Source organism: Panthera tigris, chromosome B3 (genome assembly GCF_018350195.1).
Source record: "Panthera tigris isolate Pti1 chromosome B3, P.tigris_Pti1_mat1.1, whole genome shotgun sequence".
NCBI classification, from domain to species: Eukaryota; Metazoa; Chordata; class Mammalia; order Carnivora; family Felidae; genus Panthera; species Panthera tigris.
The window spans coordinates 104,920,361-104,947,512 of NC_056665.1; the positions used below are offsets into that span (position 1 = coordinate 104,920,361).

Sequence of the window (27,152 nt, forward strand, 5' to 3'; positions counted from 1 at the left end):
ATGGAACAGTTACTTCTCTAACAGTAATTATTTATTGTAAGTAATTAAGTCCATTATGAAGAGAGTGGAAATCACTTTTATGAAATAATATGTGGGGAAGGCATAAATGAGATGTCTTTATTTTCAGAGAAGCATTAAACTGATATTTGGCTTACTTACTATGTCATTATGGCATTTTTATCCATTCTTAGAACTTTATCATGGTGCCAGAGCATGTTTAAGTTTGTTTAAAGTAAATGGTTAAGCCAAACCAGGGCTAAATGGTAACATCTTTTCTTTTTCTACATTTGAAACTGAACTCTAATTTGATATTTTTGCTAAGCCTAAATTAAATGTCTACAAATTCATAATGAAGTCAAATGCAGAAGTACCATCTTGAAAAACCAAGAATAACTTGAAGTCATGTCACCAAGAGGCATTTATTTATATACAGCTGGGGGATAAAGACTTATGGCAATCTAGAGTTAATAAACTTTGTTTCATTAATAGTAAAATAAGTAAGTAAAAAATACTATTGATGGAATTAAAACTCTTGTTAATAGTTGTATTTACAGAGGAATCCAGTTTCTCTGACTCTGAGGCCCACACTGCCCTTCATCTTTGGGATGGGTCATATTTGAAGCACCAGGAAGTCTAGTCTGGGTACTCCCGGGAGGGCTGCAGTACCTGCTCCCTAGCCAAGTACCAGAGATCAGCCCTTTTGGAAGGGACACTCGAAGGTCTATAGGCGCCTTAGCATATTTCTGCAGGTTTTTATTTTCACCTGCGGTCCAGGTTGTAGTGTTAAGATGGTGCTTCGCCCCCATTACCACACTGTGGTGTTGCTTCAGGTGCTGCATAAATAGGAAGCAGGAAACTGTGAGCCAGAAACTTGATGGTCCTATATAAAACATCTGTGAATCATTTAAGCTCAATCACTTGGGACAGGGGGTCCAATTTTCATGCTTATTATAATAAATCTCCAGTTTAATTGTAATCAAATGACTTTATGGTGGTGTTTCTGTTTGAGGCAAACTAGAGGGTTGTTAGTATAGTCAAATGGAAATGAGAACTAAATGAAAATAGAGTCTGCCTTCTTTCCATAATGTGCTAATAGGCCATTTTCATGATAACTACTACGTTTTATTAATCATAAATCAAGAAAAATACAATTGCTTGATACAATTTCTTTGCTGTATTCATTGTCTTTATATTTCATTCAGGAAGACGATCCTCCCAGCGAAGGACAAGTGATTAGGATGCCCCATAAAAATACTCCTACAGATGGAATTCTTTCTCTTCTTGCCAAAATGACCCAGGAGTCATTAGTTTCGCAGCAAGCAGTCTACCCTTCAGAGGTACTTATTAACCTTAGTGATTTTTTTTTTCCTCTTGGTTTGATCCTAATACAGAAAAAAAAAAGCTTTTGTAACTTTGACCTGAAGTCAGAGCGCTACAATCTTACAGTTGAAAGGAATTCAGACTATCCGTTCTAACCCTCTTGTTCCCTAGTTGAAAAAAGCTGAAGCCCTTTTAAATGATTTGTGAGGATCATTCATTCTTTCTCTTTCTTCACCCATTTACCGAATATTTACTAGATGCCAGACACATATAGTAAATATGTGAAGGAGATAGGACCCCTACTTTTAGTAAGGTTATAGTCATGTGGGGAGAAGAGGGATTAATGATTAATCAAAGTTGATAACTGATAAAAAATATTTAGAAAGTGTTGAATATCTCAGTGTGATAGCACTTTAGATAAAGAGATAAGTCTGGAGAACGTGGTTGAACCAGATGATCATGAAGAAGCTTTTAGGCTGTGGAAAGGCTTGGGCACTACTGTAGAGGCTATTAAGAGATTTTGGGCAAGGAGGTCATAAGCTAAGGAATATGGAGGTTTTATAATCCAGTCCTGGTGTTTGGAGGGGAAGAGGGTGAAGGAATGAATCCTGGCCAGATTTTGCCTGCAACCTTTCACCCTAGCTGGGCCTTTGTGCTCCCTGATGTTACTCTGGGTACAAGTATCTGCAGCCTGGGTTGTTGCCAAGATCAATGGTACTTAGGAGTATGAGAGCACTTTGTGAGTGGGCAAACTAAGGCTTCAGTTGGGTCATAGACTATAAGGTGTTAAATAGCTCAGCAATTACAAGCACCCTAGAAAATTGATTCACGATAGAAAAGGTACTGTTTAGGGGCGCCTGGGTGGCGCAGTCGGTTAAGCGTCCGACTTCAGCCAGGTCACGATCTCGCGGTCCGTGAGTTCGAGCCCCGCGTCAGGCTCTGGGTTGATGGCTCGGAGCCTGGAGCCTGTTTCCGATTCTGTGTCTCCCTCTCTCTCTGCCCCTCCCCCGTTCATGCTCTGTCTCTCTCTGTCCCAAAAATAAAATAAAAAAAAAAATGTTGAAAAAAAAAAAAATTAAAAAAAAAAAAAAAAAGAAAAGGTACTGTTTATTGCACAATATTTTATATGGTAGTGGCAGAGTAAAATAGGCACTGTGAAATATTTCTAATTAATTTCTAGGGGAAGTATATCTTCCATCATTCTATACTTTGCCCAAGAGTCTCTAAATGTTTTATATTGCAGAATACTCCTTTTCTATTTAAAGGTTGTTGAGGTAATTGATGTTGCTCAAGAAAAGTCAGATTAGGGACCTAGAGGAGGTAGAGGTATACCAGAATTGGGGAAAATTGTAGAAAATCTTGAATGTTGAGCTAAGAAGTTAGATTTTATTTTACAGTCAATAGAGCCATCAAAGATGTTTCAGCAGTGATTTCTTAATATATTCTAGTAAAAACACTTGGTTGAAATTAAATCCCATTTAAATGACAAACATGAGAGCTTTCAGACTTTGGAATTTTTATTCAGTTCTTGATGAGCAAACTCATAGTTAGAATATTTCTGAGTTACAAAATGTGGTAGTGATTAGATATATAATTTTTAATCCAGAAAGAAAATAGAAATCTTATTAATTCTTTCTAGTTTTTTTAAATGTTTATTTATATTTGAGAGAGAGAGAGAGAGAGAGACAGAGCACAAGTGGGGGAGGGGCAGAGAGGGAGGGAGAGAGAAAGAGAGAGAGAGAGAGAGGGAGACACAGACACAGAATCTGAAGCAGGCTCCAGGCTCTGAGCTGTCAGCACAGAGCCTGACGCAGGTCTTGAACCCACAAACCACGAGATCAAGACTTGAGCCAAAGTCATACACTTAAACAACTGAGACACTCAGGCGCCCCAATTCTTTTAAGTATTTAAATTTACTTCATATATTTGATAAAGAGATGTGTATGTACTTGTATACTTTCCCAGGGAAAAAAACTTTATTAAATATGGTTAAAGTAGTCTTCTTCAACTTGTGTACTTATAAAAAATGTAATTGTTTGGATAGGGGTAATGTTTCTATCATTTAAGGTATATTCTCATCATCATACTTGTTTAACTATGAATTTTACCCTGACAAATTCAGACAATTTTCATTCATAAAGAATGAGAGGTAAATTTTCTATCATTTTTAATTTTAAGCTCTATGAACAATGTGTAATGTGTGCCAATACTTAGTATAAATAATAAATTTTTTCTTATGTGTTTTGCTACCTAATTTGGAGTTTGAAAAGCAGGTAATGGTTATTTAACTTCAAAAAAACAAGATTTTGGCAACAAAGCCTATTGCTAAATGCCTGATTAAATGAATTTTTACACCTGTTTTTCCATAGTGTGTATGTGGCATAATAAGCACTTTCTAAAATACCTTCCAAGCAGTCAAGTGGCGTGGACCATTGTACTTGACAAAGATTTGTTGTTTTGACTTGATTTTATTAATTTTTTTAAGTTTGTTTTTTTTTTTATTTTGAGAGAGAGAGAGCGTGTGCATGCACACGTGCAAACAGGGGAGGGGCAGAGAGAGGTAGAATCCCAAGCGGTCTCTGCACTATCAGTGCAGAGACCAGTGGAGAGCTCGATCCCACAAACCATGAGATTGTGACCTGAGCCGAAATCAAGAGTGGGACCTTCAGCTGATTGAGCCACCCAGGTGCCCCTTGACTTGATTTTAACACAGGGTTTGAAACCATTGTTTCTACCTTTTACAGGACTTGGAATACAGTGCAGGTGAACTTAGTGAAGGACAAAGGCCCAGGCTGACAGCAGCAGCAGAGAACATCCTACTGGGACATTCCGTCCCTGTGCAGCCACCTGCCACTAATGCGGAGTCATTGGATCAAAAATGTGCTCCTAACCCATTATCTCAGCAGTTTGACACAGTTACAGGTATACATCAAAATACTGCTTCTTGATGTATCATTTATTAGAATATTCACTTGAATGCCATCACACTTTTTTTGTATTGTTCTCATACTGAATGTTATGTTGTTTTGTATTATAATTACAGTAGCGATCTTAATCTGAATTAAGAAAATAATTATTTTAAGTGCGGGCAAATTTTTTTTATTAAAAATTATCAAAAGTGCCATTATTAAAAAATTTAGTAATGACTGTTTGTGGAATATATACCAATATTTTCCCAAATGTGATTCAGGTGTCAGTGTTAGTATTTGAGGGTGGTACATGAGGTAATTTTGGTAGTATGCATTCACTTAAAAAATTTTAAGTCATATATTTATTATACTACATATTAGACAAATATAATTAGAACATCAAAACTGTGACAGAACATGCCTTGTTTAGACAGGTTAAATTAGATGATACTGTAGAAATTCACTCTTTACGTTGCATGAATTTCTGACACATTGCTCAGTGCACTCATGGCTATTTTAGAACCTCATTAGCTAAACTTTCTGCTATAATATTTTGGAAATAAAAATAGAACAGAGCATACCGAACACTAGCATATTCAGTGATTAGTTATGTGTTCACCAGCAACACTGAATTAGTAAATACTGACCCATTGCTCCTAGGGGAGAATACAGGGCTAGGTTCCTGCAAGCCTCTGATCATAACATCTTTGTCAAATGACCACATCTGTGTTTTTGTGTTTCTGTTTAAATGAACTTATTATAATATATATTGTTGATGCATTAACATTGAGCTCAGGGTCCACAACACTGTAGCTCATGCCTGAACAAAGCTTATCCAATCCATGCATTTTCTAATGCCCATCACAGCTTTTGTGCACTTAGGGTATCAGATAGCAGTTTAGCAGTATGACTGGGGGCCACTTAAAACCACAAATCACCAACAAAAAAAACGCACAAAAATCTGAACAAAGCATACACAGACGGCAAAAATAAAAAAAACAAAAAAACAAACAAAAAAAACAACTTGTTTACAGTATAAGAGCTGAAATAAAGCAGAGCATCACCTTGTTCAACCTCAGCAGGTGAAGTGTATATTGGGTGATGCGAAAGTTTTTTACTGGTCTACACATATCTGTGAATGACCACAAAAGCACTGTGACTATTGATTTTGGGGTTCCAAATAAATTTTATTGGGTAGATGAATGTGCAAATATGCAATCCTCAGATTAATGAAGAGCAAATATATTCTCATTTACTGGTTCTTCCATACCCACTGCTGCATTCTCTTAAGTGAAAAGGACTTCTAGAGGTATGCAGATTTCTCTGTAAATCAGAAAAGGAAATGCATGAAGTCAGAAAAACATTGTTGTAGGGTATTTAAAATCTCCATTTTATATTGAGTGAACACCTTTTGTCATTCAGAATTGAGAGATATTCAAGACTAAGTTTTCCAGGAGAATAAATGTGAAGTAAGATTGGAGTTATTTCTCATTTTGTGCACATAGTGAGAGCATTAAATGTTTGACATTCTCTTAAATTAGTAGGATTTAAAATGGCATAGGAGCACCTGGGTGGCTTACTTGGTTAAGCATCTGACTTCGGCTCAGGTCATGATCTCATGGCTCATGAGTTCAAGCTCCACGTCAGGCTCTGTGCTGACAGCTCAGAGCATGGAGCCTGCTTCAGATTCTGTGTCTCCTTTTCTCTCAGCCCCTCCCCTACTCATGCTCTCTGTCTCTCTCTGTCAAAAATAAACAGTAAAATTTTTTTTAATGGCATAAAATGTGACTTTTTAAAGTTTTAATTTAAATTCCAGTTACTTAACATACAATGTAATATTAGTTTCAGGTGTACAATATAGTGATTCAATACTTCCATACAACACCTAGTGCTCATCACAAGTGCACTCCTTAATCACCATCACCTGTTTCACCTATTACCCACCCACCTCCCCTCTGGTAACCATCACTTTGTGCTCTATAAGTAGGAGTCTGTTTCTTTTCTGAAAAAGAGTTTGCCTCTCTTTTTCTTTCCCCCTTTGCTTGCTATATTTGTATCCAGCTAACTGTGCAGATTGCAGTTAAACAGAATTGACACTAGGTGGCTCTCACAGATCTCTTGAGAGCTGTTAGGTACTTGAGAACAACTAGGTACTTGTTAAATTATTATAGAATAAAATACATGAGGATAGATCCTATTGGATATGTCCCTCCTAATACATCTGGTAGTACCTAGCATATTACGTATAGTAAAGTGTATTTATAATAGTAGGTACACTGTAGATATTTGCTTAATAGGAAAAAATAGTAAGTAGTGTGGCTTAACATTAAGATTGAGCATATTAATGAGGTAATATGGCAGAGTGTGGCTAAGAATTTGGGCTTTTGGAGTTTGAGATATCAGTTTGAATTCCAACTTTGTGTATTTTGGGACAAGTAACTTAATATCTCCAAGCCCAAGTTTCTTCATCTATCAAGTGAGGATAATATTAGTATATTAGTTATCTATTGCTGTATAACAAATCACCCCCAAAATTAGCAGCAGAAGACAGCAAGCATTTATTATCTCACGTATTTCTGAAAGTCAGGAATCTGGGAGTGTCTTAGCTGGGTAATTCTCAGGATCTCCTGTGAGGTTGCAGTCAAGCTGTTTTCTGGGGCTGAGGCTTCCACAAGGGTTGGAGGATCTTTTTTTCAGTCTCATTCACATGGCTGCTGGCAAGAGGCCTCATTTCCTCACTACATGAACCTTTGTATAGAGCTGCCTATGACATTGCAGCTGGCTTCTCCCAAAGCAGATGATCTGAGAGAAAGTAAGCAATCAAAATGTAACCCACAGTGTCTTTTATATCCTAATCTCAGAAGTGACATGCCATCGTTTCTACCACATCCTATCAATAACACAGACCAATCCTGGAATAATATAGTAGGGGAGGACAGAAACTTATGAATACCAGGAGACAGGATTCAGGGGGCCATCTTGGAGGCTGGTTACCACAAATAGTATCCACCCCTTAAGGTTATTAGGGGTAGTAAATGACAACACATATAAAGTAGTCACCACAGTGACTAATTCGTAAGTGTTGTTTTCTTTAATAATTCTTGGAGTATGTAAATACACCTTCTTACATGTACTTCATGGAAACAAACTATCCACAGTTGCCTAAAAGGACTATGCCCCTTTGAGAGCTAACTTGTTCCTCTTGTTTCAAGTATTTTGCTACATAATGGTTACTAGAGAAGAATGAATACCATGTGTCATTATTTCTGTTGGTGGCTAATCTCATGCCTTTTATATTGTTGTTGTTGTTGTTGTTGTTTTAGTGTTTAATTATTTTTGAAGGAGAGAGAGAGACAGAATGTGAGTGGGGAAGGGGCAGAAAGAGAGGGAGACACAGAATCCAAAGCAGGCTCCAGGCTCTGAGCTGTCAGCACAGAGCCTGATGTGAGGCTCAAACCCATGAGCCATGAGATCATGACCGGAGCCGAAATTGAATGCTTAACCTAATGAGCCACCCAGGTGCCCTACACTGATTTTTTAAATAACTTTACCTACAGAGGCTCATCTATTCTTACTTTGCTCTCCCTACCTCTGCACCTTTTTCAGAAATTGTCCTATTGGCAACCTCTATCCCCCTACCACTCTTCCTAATCCTGAGGTTCTCAGTTTGGGTTGAGTAACAAAAGATGCAAAATTAGCTTTGACGAAGTGTCTTAAAGCGCCTAGGGGCACCTGGGTGGCTCAGTCAGTTAAGCATCCAACTTCAGCTCGGGTCATGATCTCACGGTTTGTGGGTTCGAGTCCCATGAAGGGCTCTGTGCTGACAGCTCAGGGCCTGGAGCCTGCTTTGGATTCTGTGTCTCCTGTTCTCTCTGCCCTTACCCTGTTCATGCTGTGTCTCTCTCTGTCTCTGAGAAATAAACGTTAAAAAAATAAAAAAAAAAAAACCACCCTAAAATGTAAACTGATATTCTTAAACAACTTGTGAGGACTCTGAGATACACTACTAATTGTAGCTCTCATTTACTCAGAAAGCTTGTATTGAGTACCTACTATGTATCTGGTACTATATTATGTACAATGGTAGACACTTGGTACAGTGTTAGACACTTGAGATACAGAAATGATGGATATCTGCTCTCAAGGAAGTTTACAAACTAGTGTAAGAGAAATACAAGAAAGATTATACAGTAATACTGTGTGGTTAGTACAACAACACAAACAGCTGTGGAGTGCAGGGGAGGACTCTACCCACAGGAGAAGCCTCAGAGACATTTTCCCACAAGACCTGATATGAAATCAGATCTTAATGGTGGAGTATAATAAGCATATTCCAGTTTGTTCATTTACTTATTCATTCAGAAAATAGTTTTTGAGTGCTTGCTATGCTCTATGCACATTCTAGAAGCTAGGAATATAAAACCCAGTAAGGCCCTGTCCATAATGATTTTTTTCCTCTGGTAAAAGTAATAGATGAGAGGGCACAAACATGCAATAAATTATCATAGTTACCTCTAAGAAGTTCATGTAGGATGGGATATAGGTCACTTGTACCTGGAGAGGGCAATCAAAAAAGGACTTCAAACATCAGAGGAGGCTTACTTGAAGTGGATTCTCAAAGATGAATAGATGTTTGCCATGTAGTAAATGAGGAGGGAACTTCCAGGCAGAATATGCAATGAGACAAGAGGAAAAAATAAAAATAAAAATAAAAAATAAAAAAAATAGCAAGACTTAAGGAAATATAAGTACTTTATTAATGAGCTAGAGTTTAGGAAGCAGTGAGATTGGAGTAGTGAGCAGAAAGTAGATCCTAAAAAATCTTCGATAATACATGAAGTAGCTTTTGGATTCACTCTGAAATGATATGGATCCATTTGTGCACAAAATGCCAATGTTACTTTATATTTATTCCCATGGAAAATTTAGTCTTGAATTTCTATCACTTCTGAATGTTTTTTGATATTCACAGATCCATAAGGATTTTAAGTAAATGACTGATATGATCATCTTTGCCTTTTATTTAGCAAGATCATCTCAGGTGCAGTGTGATGAGTAGAGGAGAGTATTAAGACTGGAGGCAAGGAGGCTGACTGGACAGCTGTTGCAGTAAAGCTGGTGAAACACTACTTAACAGTGAGGAAATGTAAAAAGGGAGATTTGAGAGACAGTTAAGGAGGGGAATGGACAACATTTAGTTTGAATATAAGAAGTGCAAAAGAAAGGATCTAAGACATTTCCAGGTTTCTGGCTAGAATGGTTGGGTAGCTGGGAATTTCCATTCACTAAGAGAAAGGAATATGGAGAAAGGATAGAATTATGAGGACATAAGGATGAGTGGGGTTTTAAGCATTAGACTTAATTTCAGATGGCTTTAGGCATCCATTCCCTACAAATGGAAAAACCTATTAGACATGACAAACCCAAAGCTGCTGCTGGGCACTGGCAATTTTGGGTGGACTTAGTCTTCTCTGAAAGTTGAAGTTTCTAAGTCTGAGGTTGCCTTTGCATAGCAGTAAGATTCTAGTAGAGTAAAATTAGGGATTTCAAGTTATGATAAATTTTTTTAATGTTTATTTTTGACAGAGAGAGAGAGAGAGAGAGAGAGAGAGAGACAGGGCATGAGCAGGGAAGGGGCAGAGAGAGAGGGAGACACAGAATCCAAAGCAGGCTCCAGGCTCTGAGCTGTCAGCACAGAGCCTGACACGGGGCTCGAACTCACAGACTGCGCCATCATGACCTGAGCTGAAGTCGGACGCTCAGCCGACTGAGCCACCCAGGTGCCCCAACTTATGATAAATTTGATGTGAGTGATATGATAGTTACAAGGGGTTAAGTTACTTTATACAGACGAAACACTCATACTCCATGAGCATACTTTGTAGAAGTGACACCATCGCGTTGTTGAGCAAATTCAGCATTGTTATGATGGCTGTCATGGTGACCCTTTATCACTGGGTTAGATACCTGTCGTATGTGCTCTCTGTAGCCTGCCTAAAGTTGCTTTTGTCACACTGATCTGTAATCTCACTTGAGGGTTCACTGTCTCATTCCTGTTGTCTAGCAGAGTGTGTAACACCTATGACATAGCCAGTGAATATATGTTAAATGATAGGGTGTTACAGGAGTTGAAAGCTATTATGCACTTTGAATGCTTTGGAAGAGATGTTTGATTATATACCTTCTGAGTTTTTACATTTAGGTCTTTTATCAAAGTTTACCTTGTGTCTTTTTAATTACTTTTTCTTTATACCCATACATTAACCATGTATAATTTTACATAAAACAAAATGTGATCATGTCATACATTAGTTTCCATCCACCTCTCATCCTCATGTTTTCTCCTGTCCTATATGCCTTACCCCAGCTAACTCTTGTTAAGATTCTCATATGTAATCTTCCTCTTTTTATCCATAGACACACTCACATGTTTAACATTCATGATGGATACATACGATGTATGTGTACACTGTTATTTTACAAGTTAAGATAGAATGCCCACTTGCCTGCATTTGTTTTTACACAGTAAATCCTGTGGAAATTACAAGTCTCTGACTGCCTGTGGGCTTCTTTTCATGTTTGTTGGCCATTTGGATTTGTTCTCTGTGAATTGCCTGCTTAAATTCTTTCCCCATCTATTAGGTTCTAAATTTTTCTTATAACTTTGTAAGAGCTATTTCTATATTTTTGATGTTTTTTAACATCTGTATTGCAAATATCTTTTTCTAAATTTGTACTGACATTATTTATGGTCTTTCTTTGCCATATAGCTAAAAAAAAATTTATGTAGTTATTTCTATATGTATATGTTAAGATGTTTATTTATTTTGAGAGAGAGAGAAACCATGAGCAGGGGAGGGGCATAGAGAGAGGCAGAGAGAGAATCCCAAGCAGGCTTCACGCTCAGTGCAGACCCTGATTGTGGGGCTCGATTCCACAGCCATGAGGCCTTGACCTGAGCTGAAATCAGGAGTCGGACACTCAACTGATTGAGCCACCCAGGTGTCCTTAGTTATTTTTATCTTTTATACTTTCTGTGTTTTTATGGTCTCTTCTAACACAAGTTTATACCTATAGTCTCCTAGATTTTCTTGTGAGATTTTCATTATTTAGTACATATTTATATTTATTTTTTGTTTACTTATTTATTTTTGAGAGAGACAGAGTATGTGCATGCACGTGTGATGGGGGGAGGGGCAGAGAGAGAGGGAGACAGAGAGTCCCAGGTAGGCTCTACACTGTCAGTACAGAGCCCAATGTGGGGCTTGCACTCATGAACTGTGAGATCATGACCTGAGCAGAAATCAAATTAAACAATTTATTTTAACTTTTTGTTTATATATTTGACAACAGGTGGTGTTTATGAAGATTCATGTGCTAGTCATGGTCCAATGAGTTTGGGAGAATTGGAGTTGCAGCCAAATTCTAACCTTGCTCTTCCCACAACACTTCTGACAGTGCAAGAAAATGATGTTCAGTTATCAGGAGCAGTTGAAGATAATCATCAGGTAATAATCCTTGTACTTTACTTAAAATGAGAATGGTAATAATTTTGGCTTAGCATGATGCACTGCCAAGAGATTAGTCTTTGGAGTCAGTTTCAAACCATGCTTCCTTTATTTGTTAATTCAAGCCTGGATACAACTCTTAGCTCATCTGGACCCTAGCTATGACCTTGAATACATAGCCTTTTTCTAACCCTTGGTTTCCTCATCTTTATTTAGAGATTAAAAATAGCATATATATATATGCACATATACATATATATAATGCTGATTAGGTAGCTATTATTGATACTTTGTGTCATCATGAAATCTAGCTCATTAATTTGCATATAGCAGATACTCAAGAAAAATTTATTATGTTAAATTTTGCAAAAGCTGTTACATAAGCAATTTCATGGTGAGTTAGGCCAATGGCCCATGTAATCTTCTGTACTGAAAAAATAGGTTAATTACTCTCCAGCATGTAAAGAAATGTTCACGTTATTAAAAACAGTTTTGTATCTGTGTAATGGCATGGATTTCTCACTGTAGATTAGTTTATCACTATGTATTTCATGATATTGCATAGCATTGCATGGGGTTGGTATTGCTGGTTGCAACCTCAGGAGTTTCCTGGGTGAAGTTTAAAACTGGCCCCTATTCATGGAGAGCAAGGAGAGACCGAATAAAGACACATACCACTCCAGATTGGCAGATGGTAGGTTTAAAGAAGCAAGGGGACTTACTTACCAGACCTGTCTTGGGCACTTGTAAGACCGGTAGATCTCTGCACCCAGCCACCAGAATCTTAAAAGTTTATATAGAAGCCTTAATTGGGTTCAGTCAGGTATTCAGTCCAGACGGTGTCATAACACCTTCCCCTCTCAAGGCTATGTCCTTTAATGACTGCCAGTATGGAAATAGTAGATGGGACGCATATTCCAAGGACAGGACCAGAGTAAGGAGCTTCCAATTGCCTGGGTTCAGCTTGTGGGTCAACTCGTGGCTGATAAGAATCAAGAGGTATCTTTTTAAAGTCCTGTCAAAGTATATCTGATAGCTGTTTTCAGGCACTCATTCATAATTAGGACCATAAAATAGTAAAAGGAAGAAATAAAATGGCTTTCACAGTTTGTGATGTGTGGTTGTGAAAGAATTTGTGACTATTGTAAATTTCAAATTTGGTTAGGTTATAGGTACTAGGAAGAGAGATGATGGGGCTTGTGGTGGAGTGCACATTTCTTGAATGTCAAAGGAGGATAACAGTACTCATGCTTGTGAGAATTAAGTGATGTTACTGTATAGAAAAGCTCTTTGAAAATTGCAGTGCATTATGCAGATTTTCATTTTATGTAAAAATGGTTATATGGGAGAGTTTAACAACCACATTAAGTTTTTATCCTGTCTAAATCCATCATGTGTATATATCTAGAATAGTTTGATTTATAAGGAGCTTTGAATTATGAAATGATTTGAATATTTGAAATCTGTATATATTATCCAAATCTTTTGAAAGATTTTATTTCCAATGTCTTTTCTCTAGTAATATGTACTCTATCACCCATTTAGCAATTAGAGGACATGTATAATATTCGAATTTTATATAAGAAACAACTAAATAGTTTAATTGCTCAAAACTTTTTAAAGTAACTTAAAAAACAATGTTATGACTTCATGTCTTAAATTCTTAAGTACCAACAAAAGCATGACCAAGATGTGAAACAAGTTGAACACAAGCCTGCACAAAGTCGTTTAATACGTGTAAGAAGTAAATCTGATATTTCACTTTCACAGCAACAAGGTAAGATTCATTTTCTTGTAATGTAATAGTTTGATGCTTGCCCTGATATTGAACAAGTATATGATGAAAATTCTTTATTTTTGTCTACATCACATTCTTGTCTGTAGGTTTTCTGTTTTTTCTTAGTCCATTGGGATAAAGAATCTCGTATCATATTTGACTGTATATTTGTTCTTTGTACCGATAAACTCCATTTCTAATGAATTTTAAAAACTCTTAGTGTTTTTCCTTTAATCTTATCTTTTGGTTCTTATGCAATTGATTGCCTTTTTATCTGTTTATAGGTCTGTATTTGTGTCAGAGTTGTCTATTTTAAATTACGTGAAAAAGGCAGGGGCTGTGGCTGTAAAGGTGCTTCTTTGTAAAGGCTATTCAGTGTTGTGGGTGATGTTGACCAATAAACACAACTTAAAAAAAACAAAGGATTCTCACATTGAATGCACATTATGTAAATGACCAGTTATGTGGTTGAACTTCACTTCTATAGTCAGCATCATAGCATTTTGATGTTCCTTTATGTTTCTGAAAGACTGTTGGCTTTCTGCTTTATTTACCTTCTTGCTTCTTAGTCACTTAAATTTAATATAACCTAAACTCTGAAATTTGGCAGTAGAAATTAAGATATCTTCTGTTTTAAAACTTTATTTCCACAATCCAGGAAGAAGTATTAGGAATGTTTTAAGCAGTAGAACATTTTTCTTTGCTTTTATGATTGTGTTTTTTTTTTAATCTCATTTACTGAATGCCAGTATAATTGCAAATGTAACTATACATTTAGTGTTACAGGAAAGACCTAAAACAAGGACATACTCAAGATATTTATTAAAATTATGCTATATGAGGTTTAGATTTTTACTTTTGTTTTTTGTTCCTCTCTTGCTCCCACCTCTCAGAACTTTGCCTTCCTGACCACCTTTTTAACCTGACCATGGTACAGTAATGTGAATATTGTATTTTAGAATCCCATGGAAACTTGGCTATAAAACTCTTCTTACAGTATTTAAAAATTAAGACAGTCTATAGATAGGAACAAATGAATGTTTCTAAGATAATGGCAGGACTGACTTGATGTCCTTCTCCTGAGTACTGTTAACATTCACGGTCAAAGACTATATATTTAAGTTAGGTTTAAAAAAATTGTAATGTCTTAAAATTATTAGTAAATTTTGTCTCCTTGGGAGATATTGTATGTGATAAAATGATCATTTTTCTCAGGTGATGGGAAAATTTGGTGAGATTTTAAAGTGTCTCTCTTCGGGAAAATGACATTCAGTTTCACATACATGAATGACCACAAGATGGCAATAAATTCTTGTTGGCTTACAACAAAATGTCATGAAGTACAATGTTGTTGAATAGTGTCTAATTAACGTTTAATAAGTCAATAAAAATTGTATGAATAAAAGAAACCGAGGTGTTAGCTGGTTAAAGCAAGTTTTATTTAGAAGAGTTTAGAATGGTTAGATTTAATATATATAATTTTTTTTCATTTAATTTTATATGTAATACAAAAGTTAGAGGATCAGACCTATATCAGCTTTGACTGAGACAAATAAATACCCAGTGAGCTATAAATAGAACATTTGAAAATAGAAGCCAAGTGTTTCACTCTATAACTGATACAGATCTCCATATTGAATACTTTTTTAATGAATGTGATTGCCTTGGCAAATATAGTCAGTTATGACTTTTTTTTTTTTTCCCATAAATTTTGTGGGTTTTATTTTTTCTCTGATGAAACTCTAAGACATTGCCAAATGTTTCAGAGAATAGGAGGGTCACAGTGCCAAAATAATCCTCTAGGGCTCTCAGGACTTTGGGTGACCTTGAAGGAATTCAATCCTATCTGTCATACAGGCCTTGAAGATAATGAAGGAAATTCACCTTATCACAAGGGAATCAAAACCACATCTTTTCTGGCAGCTAAATGCTTCTAAGAATACTTGAACCCCAAATTATGACTGTTTTGGGGAGAAGTACCCTATATTTCACTTTGAAATGTGTTCTAGTTTAATATGTGTATATAAAGAATCAAGTAGCTTTGCTAGCAGTAGCAGCTGTTTCAGTGATCATTACAAATTGACTGAAGATTTGGTAGGACATGAGTTCCAGCACTATGCTTCTGACAAGTCTGTAAAATCCTTGTTTCCGCCCCCCCCCCCTTGATTATTACTTTCAGCTTTTAATATAAAAAGAAACTGAATTGATCTGACAGATGGTTATCTTTGGAATCTAAGAGTGAAATTCTTTCATTTGGTATTGAATTCATTGGTTGTATTTTTGACCACAGGATACCATTTTCTGATTCTAGGTCCTGATTAATGGGTTAATAGTGAACATAACAATTTAAGTGATTTCAGTGAGTCATTTAATTTTTTTTCCTTTTTACTATGCAAGTTAACTTTTACTGCTTCTTTTTCTGGGCAAGTTGACTTTCTTCCATATAAATAAGAGACTAGTTTTAAATCTGCTTGTTTGTTATAAACCCAAGAACAGTTAAATTCTATAAAGTAATGTATTAAAATAGTTCACTTTATTTTTTTATTTTTTACATTCTATCAATATGTTTTTTTTTTTAATTTGAGTATATTTGACACACAATGTTACACTAGTTTTCTGGGTACAATATAGTGATTTGACAAGTTTATACATTATGCTGTGCTCACCACAAGGGTAGCTGCCATCTGTCATCACATGACAGACACTATTACAACATCACTGACTATAGTCCTTATGCTGTGCTTTTTATTCCCATGACTTATTCATTCCATAACTGGAAGCCTGATTCTCCCACTGCCCCCTATTAACTGTTTTGCCTATCTCCCCCCCGACCCTTCCTTCTAGCAACCATCAGTTTATTCTCTATATTTATAGGTCTGATTCTGCTTATTCACTTGTTTTATTTTTTTAGATTACACATAAGAGTGAAATCATACATATTTGTCTTTCTCAGTCTGACTTCCTTCACTTAGCATAATACCCTCTGGGTCCATCCTTGTTGTTTCACATAGTACAATCTTACCCTTTTTTATTGCTATGTAATATTCCTGTGTTTGTGTGTATGTGTGTGTGTGTGTGTGTGTGTGTGTGTGAGAGAGAGAGAGAGAGAGAGAGAGAGAGAGAGAGAGAGAGAGATCTTTCTTATCCATTTGTCAATGGGGACTTAACATTGTTTCCGTGTCTTGGCTGTTATAAATAAGCTGCAATAAACATAGAGGTGCAAATATCTTTTTGAATTTGTATTTTTGTTTTATTTGGATAAGTATCCAGTAGTGGAATTGTTGGATCACATGATATTTCTATTTTTAATTTTTTGAGGACCTCATATTTTCCACAGTGGCTGTACCAATATACATTCCCACCAACAGTGTACCTTTTTCTCTACATCCTTGCCAACACTTGTTATTTCTTGTCCTTTTTTATTTTAGTCATTCTGACAGGTGTGAGGTAATATCTCATTGTGGCTTTGATCTGCATTTCCCTGATGATTAGGGATGTTGAGCATCTTTACATGTTTCTGTTGGCCACTTGTCTTTTTTAGAAAAATGTTTATTTAAATCCTCTGCCTATTTTTAAATCAGATTGGTTTTTAGTGTTGAGGTATATAGGTTCTTTCTTTATTTTGGATATTACCCCTTATTGGATATATCATTTGCAAATATCTTCTCCCATTTAGTAGGTCACCTTTTTGTTTTTGTTGACGGTTTCCTTCACTGTGCAAAAGCATTTTATTTTGTGAAGATACAAAAAATACAGATGCAAAGGAGTACAAGCACCCCAATGTTTATAGCAGGATTATCAACAATAGCCAAAATATGGAGAGAGCCCAAATGTCCATCAACTGATGAATGGATAAAGAAGATGTGGTATATATATATTATTCAGCTATCAAAAAGAATGAAATCTTGCCAATTGCAAAAACGTGGATGGAGCTAGAATGTATTATGGTAAGCGAGATAAATCAATCAAAGAAAAACAAATACCATATGATTTTACTCATATGTAGAATTTAAGAAACAAAACAGATGAACATATGGGAAGGGTGCAGGGAAGAAGAGAGGGAAACACACCACAAAAGACTCTTAACAATAGAGAACAGACTGAGGGTTGATGGGGGGGAGGGATGGGCTAGATGGGTGATGGGCATTAAAGAGGGCACCTGTTGTGATGAGCACTGATTGTTGTATGTAAATGATAAATCACTGAATTCAACTCCTGAAACCAATATTTCACTGTATGTTAACTAACCAAAATTTAAATTAAAAAAAATTGATAAAAAAATAAAAATAAAATAAATAAGAGTGTAGAAGATCTAAGCAACAATATTGACCAATTGGACCTAGTTGATAAAAAGCTGATTTGGGGGCACCTGGGTGGCTCAGTTAAGTGTTCAACTTCAGCTCAGGTCAGAATCTCACAGTTCATGGGTTCAAGCCCTGCATCAGGCTCCATGCTGACAGTGCGGAGCCTGCTTAGGATTCTCTTTCTACCCTTCCTTCACTGATGCTTTTTCTCTCTATCAAAATAAATAGATAAACTTAAATTTTTTTTAAAAAGCTGATTTTACTTCCTAAGTAAACTTGAAACATTAACCAAGATTGACAATATTCTGTATCATGAAACAAACCTCAGTAAATTTAAAACAGTTAAAATCATACAAAATATATTCTCTGACCTCAGTGGAATGAAAATGAAAATGAATAACAAAGATTCCTGGAACATTCCTAAATATTTGGAAATCAAATTGCACACATTTTAATAAACCTTGGGTCAAAAAGGAAATTACAAAGGGAATTAGAACTATTTTGAACTTGGGGCACCTGGGTGGCTCATTCAGTAGAGCATCCAGCTACGGCTCAGGTCATGATCTTACAGTTTGTGGGTTTGAGCCCCACATCAGGCTCTGTGCTGACAACTCAGAGCCTGGAGCCTGCTTCAGATTCTGTGTCTCCCTCACTCTCCCCCCACCCCCCCACCCCATCGCTTGCTCTCTGTGTCTGTCTCTCAAAAAATTAAAAGAAAAAAAGAAATATTTTTAACTGAATAAAAATGGAAGCACCACGTACCAAAATTCATGGGATGCTGCTGAAGCAGTGATTAGAGGGAATTTTATGGCATAAATGCTTACATGATAATAGAAGAGAAAGGTCTAAAATCAGTGCTCTAAACCTCTAATGGAGGAAACCTGAAAAAGAAGGACAATTAAACTTCTAATAAACAGAAGGAAGGAAAAGAACAGAATGAAATTGAAAACCTAAACATAATAGAAACCCAGTGAAACCAAAAGCTGGTTCTTTGAAATGACTGGTAAATCAATAAACCTTAGCCAGGATGATGAGGGAAAAAGGAGAAAACACATGAATCATTAGTATTAGAAGTTAGAGAGAGGAAATCAGTACAGATCCTATGGAAATTAAAGAGATTATAAAGTAATATTAGTATCTTTATGCTCATAAATTTGGCAACATTGGTAAAATGGAAAAATTTTATCTAACTTGAGAAGAAGCTGATAATAAACTAAGTAATCTTATATTTGTTAAAGAAAAAATGAATTTTTAGCTTAAAATGCTCCAATAAGGAAAACTTGAGGCTCAGATGGTTTCACTGGAGAATTCTACCAGATATTTAAGAGAGAAATAATGCCAGTTCTACTCAAACTCTCCCAGAAAATAGAAGAGAAAAGAACTCTTTTTACCATTACCCTGATACCAAAACCAGACAAAGACATTTCTGGAAAAGAAATTTATAGACCAATATCTCTCATGAACATAGACAAGAAATTTCTCTATAAAATATTAGCAAATTGAATCCAACAATATATAGAAAGACAGTAAGTGGACCAGGTGGGTTATCTCAGGAAAGAAAGGTTGGTTCACCATTCAAAAAGCAATGTAATTCACTATATGAATAGACTTAAAAAAAAAAATGTGATTTTCTCAATAGATCTAGAAAAGCTTTTGACAGTATTCAACATCTTTTTATGATTACAGTATTCAACCAAGAATCAGAGGAATCTTTCTCAACATGATAAAGGAAAGACATTACAAGAAACCTATAGTCAATATCACACATGATGGTGAAAGACTAAATGCTTTCCTAGTAAAACTGGAAACAAGCAATGAGGTCTGCTCTCATTACTCCTTTTCAAAATCATACTGGCTGTTCTAGTCAATACAGTGATGCAAGAAAAATGAAAAAAGGCATACAGATTAGAAAGGAAGAAGTAAACTTACTTCTATTTGGTAATGCATGATTATATAAAGTGCCACAAGGCCTACAAAAAAACCTACTGGAACCAACATGTTTATCAAGTTCACAGGGGCTACAATATCAATGTACAAAAATCAGTGATATTTCTTTGAGCTAGCAATGAAAAATTGGAAATTGTAATTAAAAACTATAGTTTATCATAGCAACATAAATGTGAAATATTTAGGTATAAATCTAATGAAATATTTTCATGATTTGTGTGCTAAAAACTACAAAAACATCTGATGAGAGAAATCAAAGACCTATAAATGGATAAGACTCAAAATTAAGAAGTCAGTTCTCCCCAAATTGATCCATAGATTCAGTGCCATCTCAGTCAAAATTCTAATAAGGTTTTGGTAGATATTGATAAGCTCATAAGGAAATGCAGAAGGCCTGGAATAGCCAAAATAACTTTTAAAAAGAAGAGGTTGGAGGATTTACACTATGGCTTTAAAACATTTTCTAAAGCTACAGTAATCATGATAATGTAGTATTGGCATAAAGATTAACAGGTAGATAGATCAGTGGAATAGAGTATAGAATCCAAAAATAGTCCATACATTTATAATCAATTGATTTTTCACAAATAGCAAAGAATTGAATGAAGAAAGGATGATCTCAACAAATTGTGTTGGGTCAAGTGGTCACCTATGTGCAAGAAAATGAACCATGACCCATATCTCACAAACATTACAAACATTAGCTCAAAATGGATCCTAAATCTAAATGTAAAGCCAAAAGCACTAAAACTTCTAAAAGAAAAATAGGAGAAAATCTTTGTGACCTGTGGTTGGGCAAAGATTTTTAAGATGTTATAGAAAAGTCATAGTTCCTAGAAGCATATATTGATTGATTGGATTTAATGAAAATAAAAACTTTTTCAAAAGACACTGTTAAGGGAATGAAATAGGATAAACTACAGATTAGGAGAAAATATTTGCAAATCCACTTTTTGATAAAGAACTTGAATCCAAAATATGTTTTAAAAACATAAAACTCAGTAGTAGGAAAATGAACAACCCAATTTTAAAAATGAGTTTAGAGATTTGAATAGACACTTCACTAAAAAAAGTTATATGGATGACAAATGAGCACACAGAAAGACGTTAAACATCAGTAGTTACTAATGGGAGGTGCAAATTAAAAAGTAGATACCACTAACTACCCATTAGGTCGGCTGAAATCAAAGAAACTGGTAACATCACGCATTGATGAGAAGGCCGAGCAATTCTTATTCTTGTACATTGCTGGTGGAGTGCAAAATGCTACAGCCACCTTGGAAAAACAGTTTGGCAGTTTCTTCTAAAATTAAATATAAATTTATTATACAACCCAGCAGTCCATATACTAGGTATTTACTCAAGAGAACTGAAAACTTATATTCACATAAAACCTGTACTCAATTTTTAGCAGTTTCATTTATGATTACCAAGAAGTGAACCTAGATGTCCTCCAACAAGTGAATGGATAAGCAATGTATGGTACATCCATACAATGGAACTCAGCAACAAAAAGGAATGAAATGCTGATATACATAAAAGCATGGATGAGTCTCATTGCTTTATATAAAGTGAAAGAAGCCAAATTCAAAAGCCTTCATACCGTATTTATGTGACAATTACAGCTATATGACATTTGGGAAAAAACAAAAGTATCTATATTAGGAGAACAGATCAGTGGCTTCTAGGAGTGAGAGCAGGGTTTGACTACAAATGGCAGGAGGAATTTTGGAGGTGATATAGATGTTCTAGATCTGGATTGTGGTGGTGGTTATATAACCATGTGTTTGTCAAGAGTGAATCTTGGGCACCTGGGTGGCTCAGTCATTGATTTCACAGTTCGTGAGTTTGAGTCCCACATCGGGTGAGCTCATGCCCCCATTGGGTGAGCATGAGCCCCTTTTGGGGTAAAACATGAGCCCCCGGTGAGCCCCACTTCTCTCTCTGTCCCTTGTGGGATATTCTCTTTCTCTCTCTCTCTCTCCCCCCCACCCCTTGTTCTCTAGTGACCTTTCTTTTCCTCTCTCTCTTTCTCAAAAAAAAAAAAAAAAAAAAAAGTAAGTCTTACTGCGTATGAATTATGCTTCAGTAAAGCTAACTTAAATATTACTGACCCTTTTCTATTATGAATTTTCTTAGTTAACTTTTGTTAAAAGTTTGTTATATGGGAATGTATAAAAGGTTTTGTTGTTAAAAGGTGTTTAAATGTGACACTGAGTATTTTACACACAATTATTCACATCTTTTTTTCTGTATTTAACACTTCAGGAGGAGATAGTTGGCTATACTTTTATAATACATTGTATCTTCACTATAATATACATTGGATTTCTAGGTATTTATTTGAGAATACATTTTATTCAAGCTAGAAGCCTGAGACATTTAAGCTTTGTAATTAATAGCAACCAACTAGCAACACAAGAGAAGATAGTATGTGCTAATCTGAAAATACATGTTTAGATTTCAGAAAAGAAAGAAGTGTCAGCTCAAAACTTTTTACTGGCACATCCAATATCCAATATAATGTATCATTAACCCAGTCCAGTTCAATAAATACTGAGTTCTCTCACACACTACACTTTTTTTAAAAAACTTTTTGTTAAAGTTAACTTATTTTTGAGAGACAGAGAATGAGCAGGGGAAGGGCAGAGGGAGAGGGAGACACAGAATCCGAAGCAGGCTCCAGGCTCTGAGAGTCAGCACTGATACTGACACAGGGCTCGAACCCATAAACTGTGAGATCATGACCTGAGCTGAAGTCAGACACTTAGCCGACTATGGAGCCACCCAGGCGCCCCGCCCCACTACACTTCTAAGCCTTGATGTTTTGCATGTTATCTTCCTTTTATGTATAATTTTCTTCTTTCCCCACTTTGCATGTCTACAAACTTCTTTTTCAACATCTAGCTCCATTTTTCTGAGTCCTTACTGAACCTCCAATTGCAAATGACTTATTTATCTTTAACTCCAACCCCAGCTTTTTTGTGCCCTGAACATGATCATAGTTTCACTGATAATTTCTGCTATCAGCCTGCTAGGTACTCTCTTTTATCTCATTTATTCCTCAAAATACCATGACATGCAGGTAGTTCCATTCCCCTTTTCTTTTATAAAAAAAAGGATAAAGTTCGTGAAGGATAACTAACTTTCCCATAGCACAGTTTTAGAAACTGAAGATATAGAATTCTAGCCCTTACCTACCTGAGTGCAAAACTGATATTCTTTTCCTTGTTTCATACCATTTTGTGGAGTAAGCATTTAATACATATTTATTATGTGACTTAACAGCTTTCCGGAAGGAACTGCCTTTATCATCTCTACATTGCCTAGACTGATTATTCAGAAGGTCAGAGAAACTGATAGTTCTGTGGTTGGTTTGTTAAGATAGGTTATCTTGTTTGTTATTTAAGAGATGATGTTTCCCAATGTGTTTAATGCACAGTAATCAATAAGTATGTATTGAATCAAACTTAAATATCAGTTGCTACTGATCACAAACATTTAATTCTGTTATTTAGTAAAAAGAAGAAAGAAGAAAAGAGAGAAAAGAGAATATATCATCCCAATTGTTTTCTAATTACTGACACCTTTAATGTAGATAGTGAGCTATAGTGGAATAATCTAAAGGCTGCTTTTAGATTTTTACCTGCTTTTCTAAAACATTGTATGATTTCTTTTGTAGTGTTAATGTTTTCTTATTCTTCAAGGACAAATTAGTTGAGCAGGGTGGGGGTAGCCAAGACTTTGCCCAAGGGTAGGAAGAGTTAAATCAGGTTACATATTAGTCAGTGGGCAGTCTTCTTGAACTCTAGAGGAAAAGAGAATAGTATGGCATCATTCATTCATTCTGTTTTTAAAAATTGAGATATAATTCTTATTTTAAAATTATCCTTTTTAAAGTATACAAGTAAAAAAATCTTTTTGATGGTTTTATTTATTTTCGAGAGAGAGCAAGAGACAGAGCGTTAGTGGGGGAGAGAGGGAGACACAGAAGCAGGCTCCAGGCTCTGAGCTGTCAGCACAGAGCCTGACGCGAGGCTCGAACTCACAAACTGTGAGATCATGACCTGAGCCGAAGTTGGCCTCTCAACCAACTGAGCCACCCAGGTGCCCCAAAATGTACAATTTAGTGGTTTTTAGTATTTTTTTTAAAGTTATGGAACCATGGCCATTATCTAATCCCAGAACCTTTCCTTTGTTCTAAAAAGAAACCCCATACCTCTTAGTATTCCTTTTCTTTTCTCCTCTCCCCCAGTTCCTGGAAACTACTAACATGCTTTCTGTCTCTATGGATTTACCCACTCTGTACATTTTATATAAACGGAATCATACAATATGTGACTTTGGTGTCTGGCTTCTTTCACTTAACACATTTTCAGGGTTCGTTCATAGTGTAGCACATATCATTACTTCATTCCTCTTTATGGCTGAATAATATTCCAGTGTATATTCATTCTTTGGTCAACCTTTCCCAGCATGCTTTTCATGTTTAGGACTGTAGAAGGCACTGTGGACCTAGAGGGAGGAATAAGACAAAGCAACTACTCTCAAGGGATAAAGAGAAGAAAAGGGTGGTTAAGAGGAATAATTTTTGAAATCACTGCATTTCCAATAATTTGTTAGAATGCTATTAAATATGAAAAGAGAAACAACTTTATGTAATCGTACTGTCAAATTGTCACTTTTTTCTTATAGTGATGAAAAAAACACGTGTTAGGTCCACTGCTGACTGTCTTTATGTGTATACATTTCTTCCATTTTATGTGAGGATGTTTGGAGGGCGGGGGGCATAATCCATGGGAGAAAAGATACTTTTCTGGCACATTAATGGATTTTTAACACAGATGATTATTTCAGCTGTTTATTCCTACAAGAAAGGATTTACACCTTTGTAAAAGAATATATATTATATATAATTCTTTATTCACACACAGATATATGTAATCATGGAGATAAATGTGTGTAACTAAGGATATTCCATCAGAATGAGCAAAATATATAAAAGGATTGATCTGGAAGATCTGTTTAATAAGACAATGAAAACTGCTCAAGGATTTCCATAACATTTTCACTTGTTGGCACTAAAAGTAATTTCCTTTTCTTTGTAAGAGTTTTAAGTTTGGAAATTATTTAATTTTCCTGTTGTAGAATTAATTGTACACTGTACATGGAGAGCTTAGATTTTTCTCAAGTCTTTGACGTTAAACATATCTCACCAAAAGCATACACCAGCATTGTTTTTGAAGACTCGCCAACATTCCAGAAACCTCTGCAACCCTTTCATTGTCCTTAGCCAGACTTCCTGAAACCTGACTTTAAAGGTTTTATGATTTTTTTATTGAAATCAAATTGATGTAAAATATAATTTAAAGTAATAGATTAACTTAGTGCCCTTTTTATTCATCAGCCACTAAAGAATAATTTAATTTTCCAAAGTAATAATTGTACAGGTAAATGTAGGTTATCAGTGAGGTAGATTTGTCTTTTTTTTTTTTTTAAGTTTACTTACTTATTTTTGAGAAGAGAGAGTGTGCAAACGGGGGGAGGGGCAGAGAGAGAGGGAAACAGAGGATCTGAGGCAGGCTGTGTGCCAACAGCAAGAGAGCTTGATGCCCAGCTCAAACTCATGGACTGTGAGATCATGACCAGAGCCAAAGCTGGACGCTCAACTGACTGAGCCACCCAGGCGCCCCTAGATTCATAAATCTTGAAGGCAGAGGGACCATCCAGTTCAATAGAACCAAAGATCATAACTCCGATTAGTGGTAGCGTCTGATCTTCTTAGATCAGTAATATTTCTGAATATTACTGAAATATTTCTGAATATTTCTACTATACTACACTGCCATTCCCCAAAGAAAACCAATTGCAGTTATAAGTTAATGTGTTATAAATGCTATTCTTCTAATCAATATAATAATCTTTTAATTTTTTGGCAAATTTAGTTTTATATAAATAAAACAAAATTAGATAGATTATTTCAACTAACAGATTATTCTACTAACCCACTTCTACCCTAAATAAAAAAAGAAGCTTGGTTATTTCAATTCAGAATGAATTAGAATAGAGAAGTAATATAGACTTACTATACTTACAGGATGAACTACGACTAGATTGTTTCTTTGTTAGTCTCTAATACAGTGGTTGTCAAACCTTCACAGACGTAGGAATCTCTGGCACTCTGAATTCAATCTAGATCCCCACCTCTCCCTGAGAATTTGATTGTTTGCCTGAGTGTGGCCTGGGAATCAGAATGTTAACTGGGATCCCTGGTGATTTTGGTACAGGAGGAGGAAGACCACCCTTTGTGAAATACTGCTTAATGACTCCAGATACTCTTGTGACTTCTGTTCTACTATAGAATTAGAAGCACTACAACATAAAGCTTGTACTCTGCAGTCAGACTGCCTTGGGTTCAAATCCTAGCTCCGCTGATCCTTAGCTGGTGACCTTGGGTAAGATACTTAATGTCTGTGTGTGTGTGTGTTGATATAGTAGAGACATGCAGTGCACTTAGAATAGGACCTGACACGTATTAAGAGCTATGAAAATATTAGCCGTGATTAGCAGGATTGTCTCTAGGACACTTCTCCTTTTGGAATACTCATGTTGTAATCAGCTCTTATTTAACAGCTAGGAATTGAACCTCTAATTGGTCCTGAGTTTTAAGGATGTTTGCAAGAAAATGTTATAGATGGGACATGTCTGTACAGTGTTAGGGAGATAAACTGATTTTCAACACAATTTTTCACTCTCCAGTGAATATATTGAAGATATATATAAAATCTTGGGTTATTTTACAGAACTTTCCATTGACTTGCATGCTGGGCAACTAAATATACTGAAGCTTATTAAACCAAGGGGATTTCCAATCTGTAATCCTATCTATTGGCAAGTGAGTATTTTAGTAAATTCCTTCTGTCAGCAATTCTCTCATCTTTAAATCCAAGAGAGAAACTGATAACTCAGGAGCTCAACAATTGAGCTGTGGCATCCTGATTAAAAGTAAAGATTAAGATTAGAGGCAAGGATGCCAAGGTGGTGGCTCAGTCGGTTGGGCAATCAACTCTTGAGCTCAGCTCAGGTCATGATCTCGCGGTTCATGGGTTTGAGCCCCATGTGGGGCTCTGCACTGACTGTGTGGAGCCTGCTTAGGATTCTCTCTTGGCCTCTTTCTCTGCCCCTCCCCTGCTTGTGCTCTCTCTCTCAAAATAAATAAATAAACTAAAAAAATATATTAAAAAAGATTAGGGGCAGTATCAGGTACACATGAAGGTATTAAAAACGACTAAATTTCTTAGGAAATACCACCCCCCCCCCATACACCTCTGATGGCAAAAGGCAACATAATTTCATTGTCACCCCTAGTAACCTTCCTTTTTGTTCT

General features: G+C 35.9%; 1 protein-coding gene across 9 annotated transcripts in view; it reads left to right on the forward strand.

Moving 5' to 3' along the window:
- Window positions 1-27,152, forward strand: part of KIAA0586 (KIAA0586 ortholog) — a 112,455-nt gene that overhangs the window by 62,482 nt on the left and 22,821 nt on the right. For 7 of the 9 annotated variants that reach the window (XM_015543416.2, XM_007095234.3, XM_015543414.2 and 4 more), the window contains 4 exons: window positions 1,203-1,337; window positions 4,065-4,242; window positions 11,583-11,737; window positions 13,406-13,514. In XM_015543416.2, coding sequence (XP_015398902.2) covers window positions 1,203-1,337; window positions 4,065-4,242; window positions 11,583-11,737; window positions 13,406-13,514 — 577 coding nt within the window. Of the gene's footprint in view, window positions 1-1,202; window positions 1,338-4,064; window positions 4,243-11,582; window positions 11,738-13,405; window positions 13,515-19,504; window positions 19,829-26,568; window positions 26,724-27,152 lie in introns of those variants that run through there. The other 2 variants (XM_042989791.1, XM_015543415.2) reach the window with 2 other exon arrangements.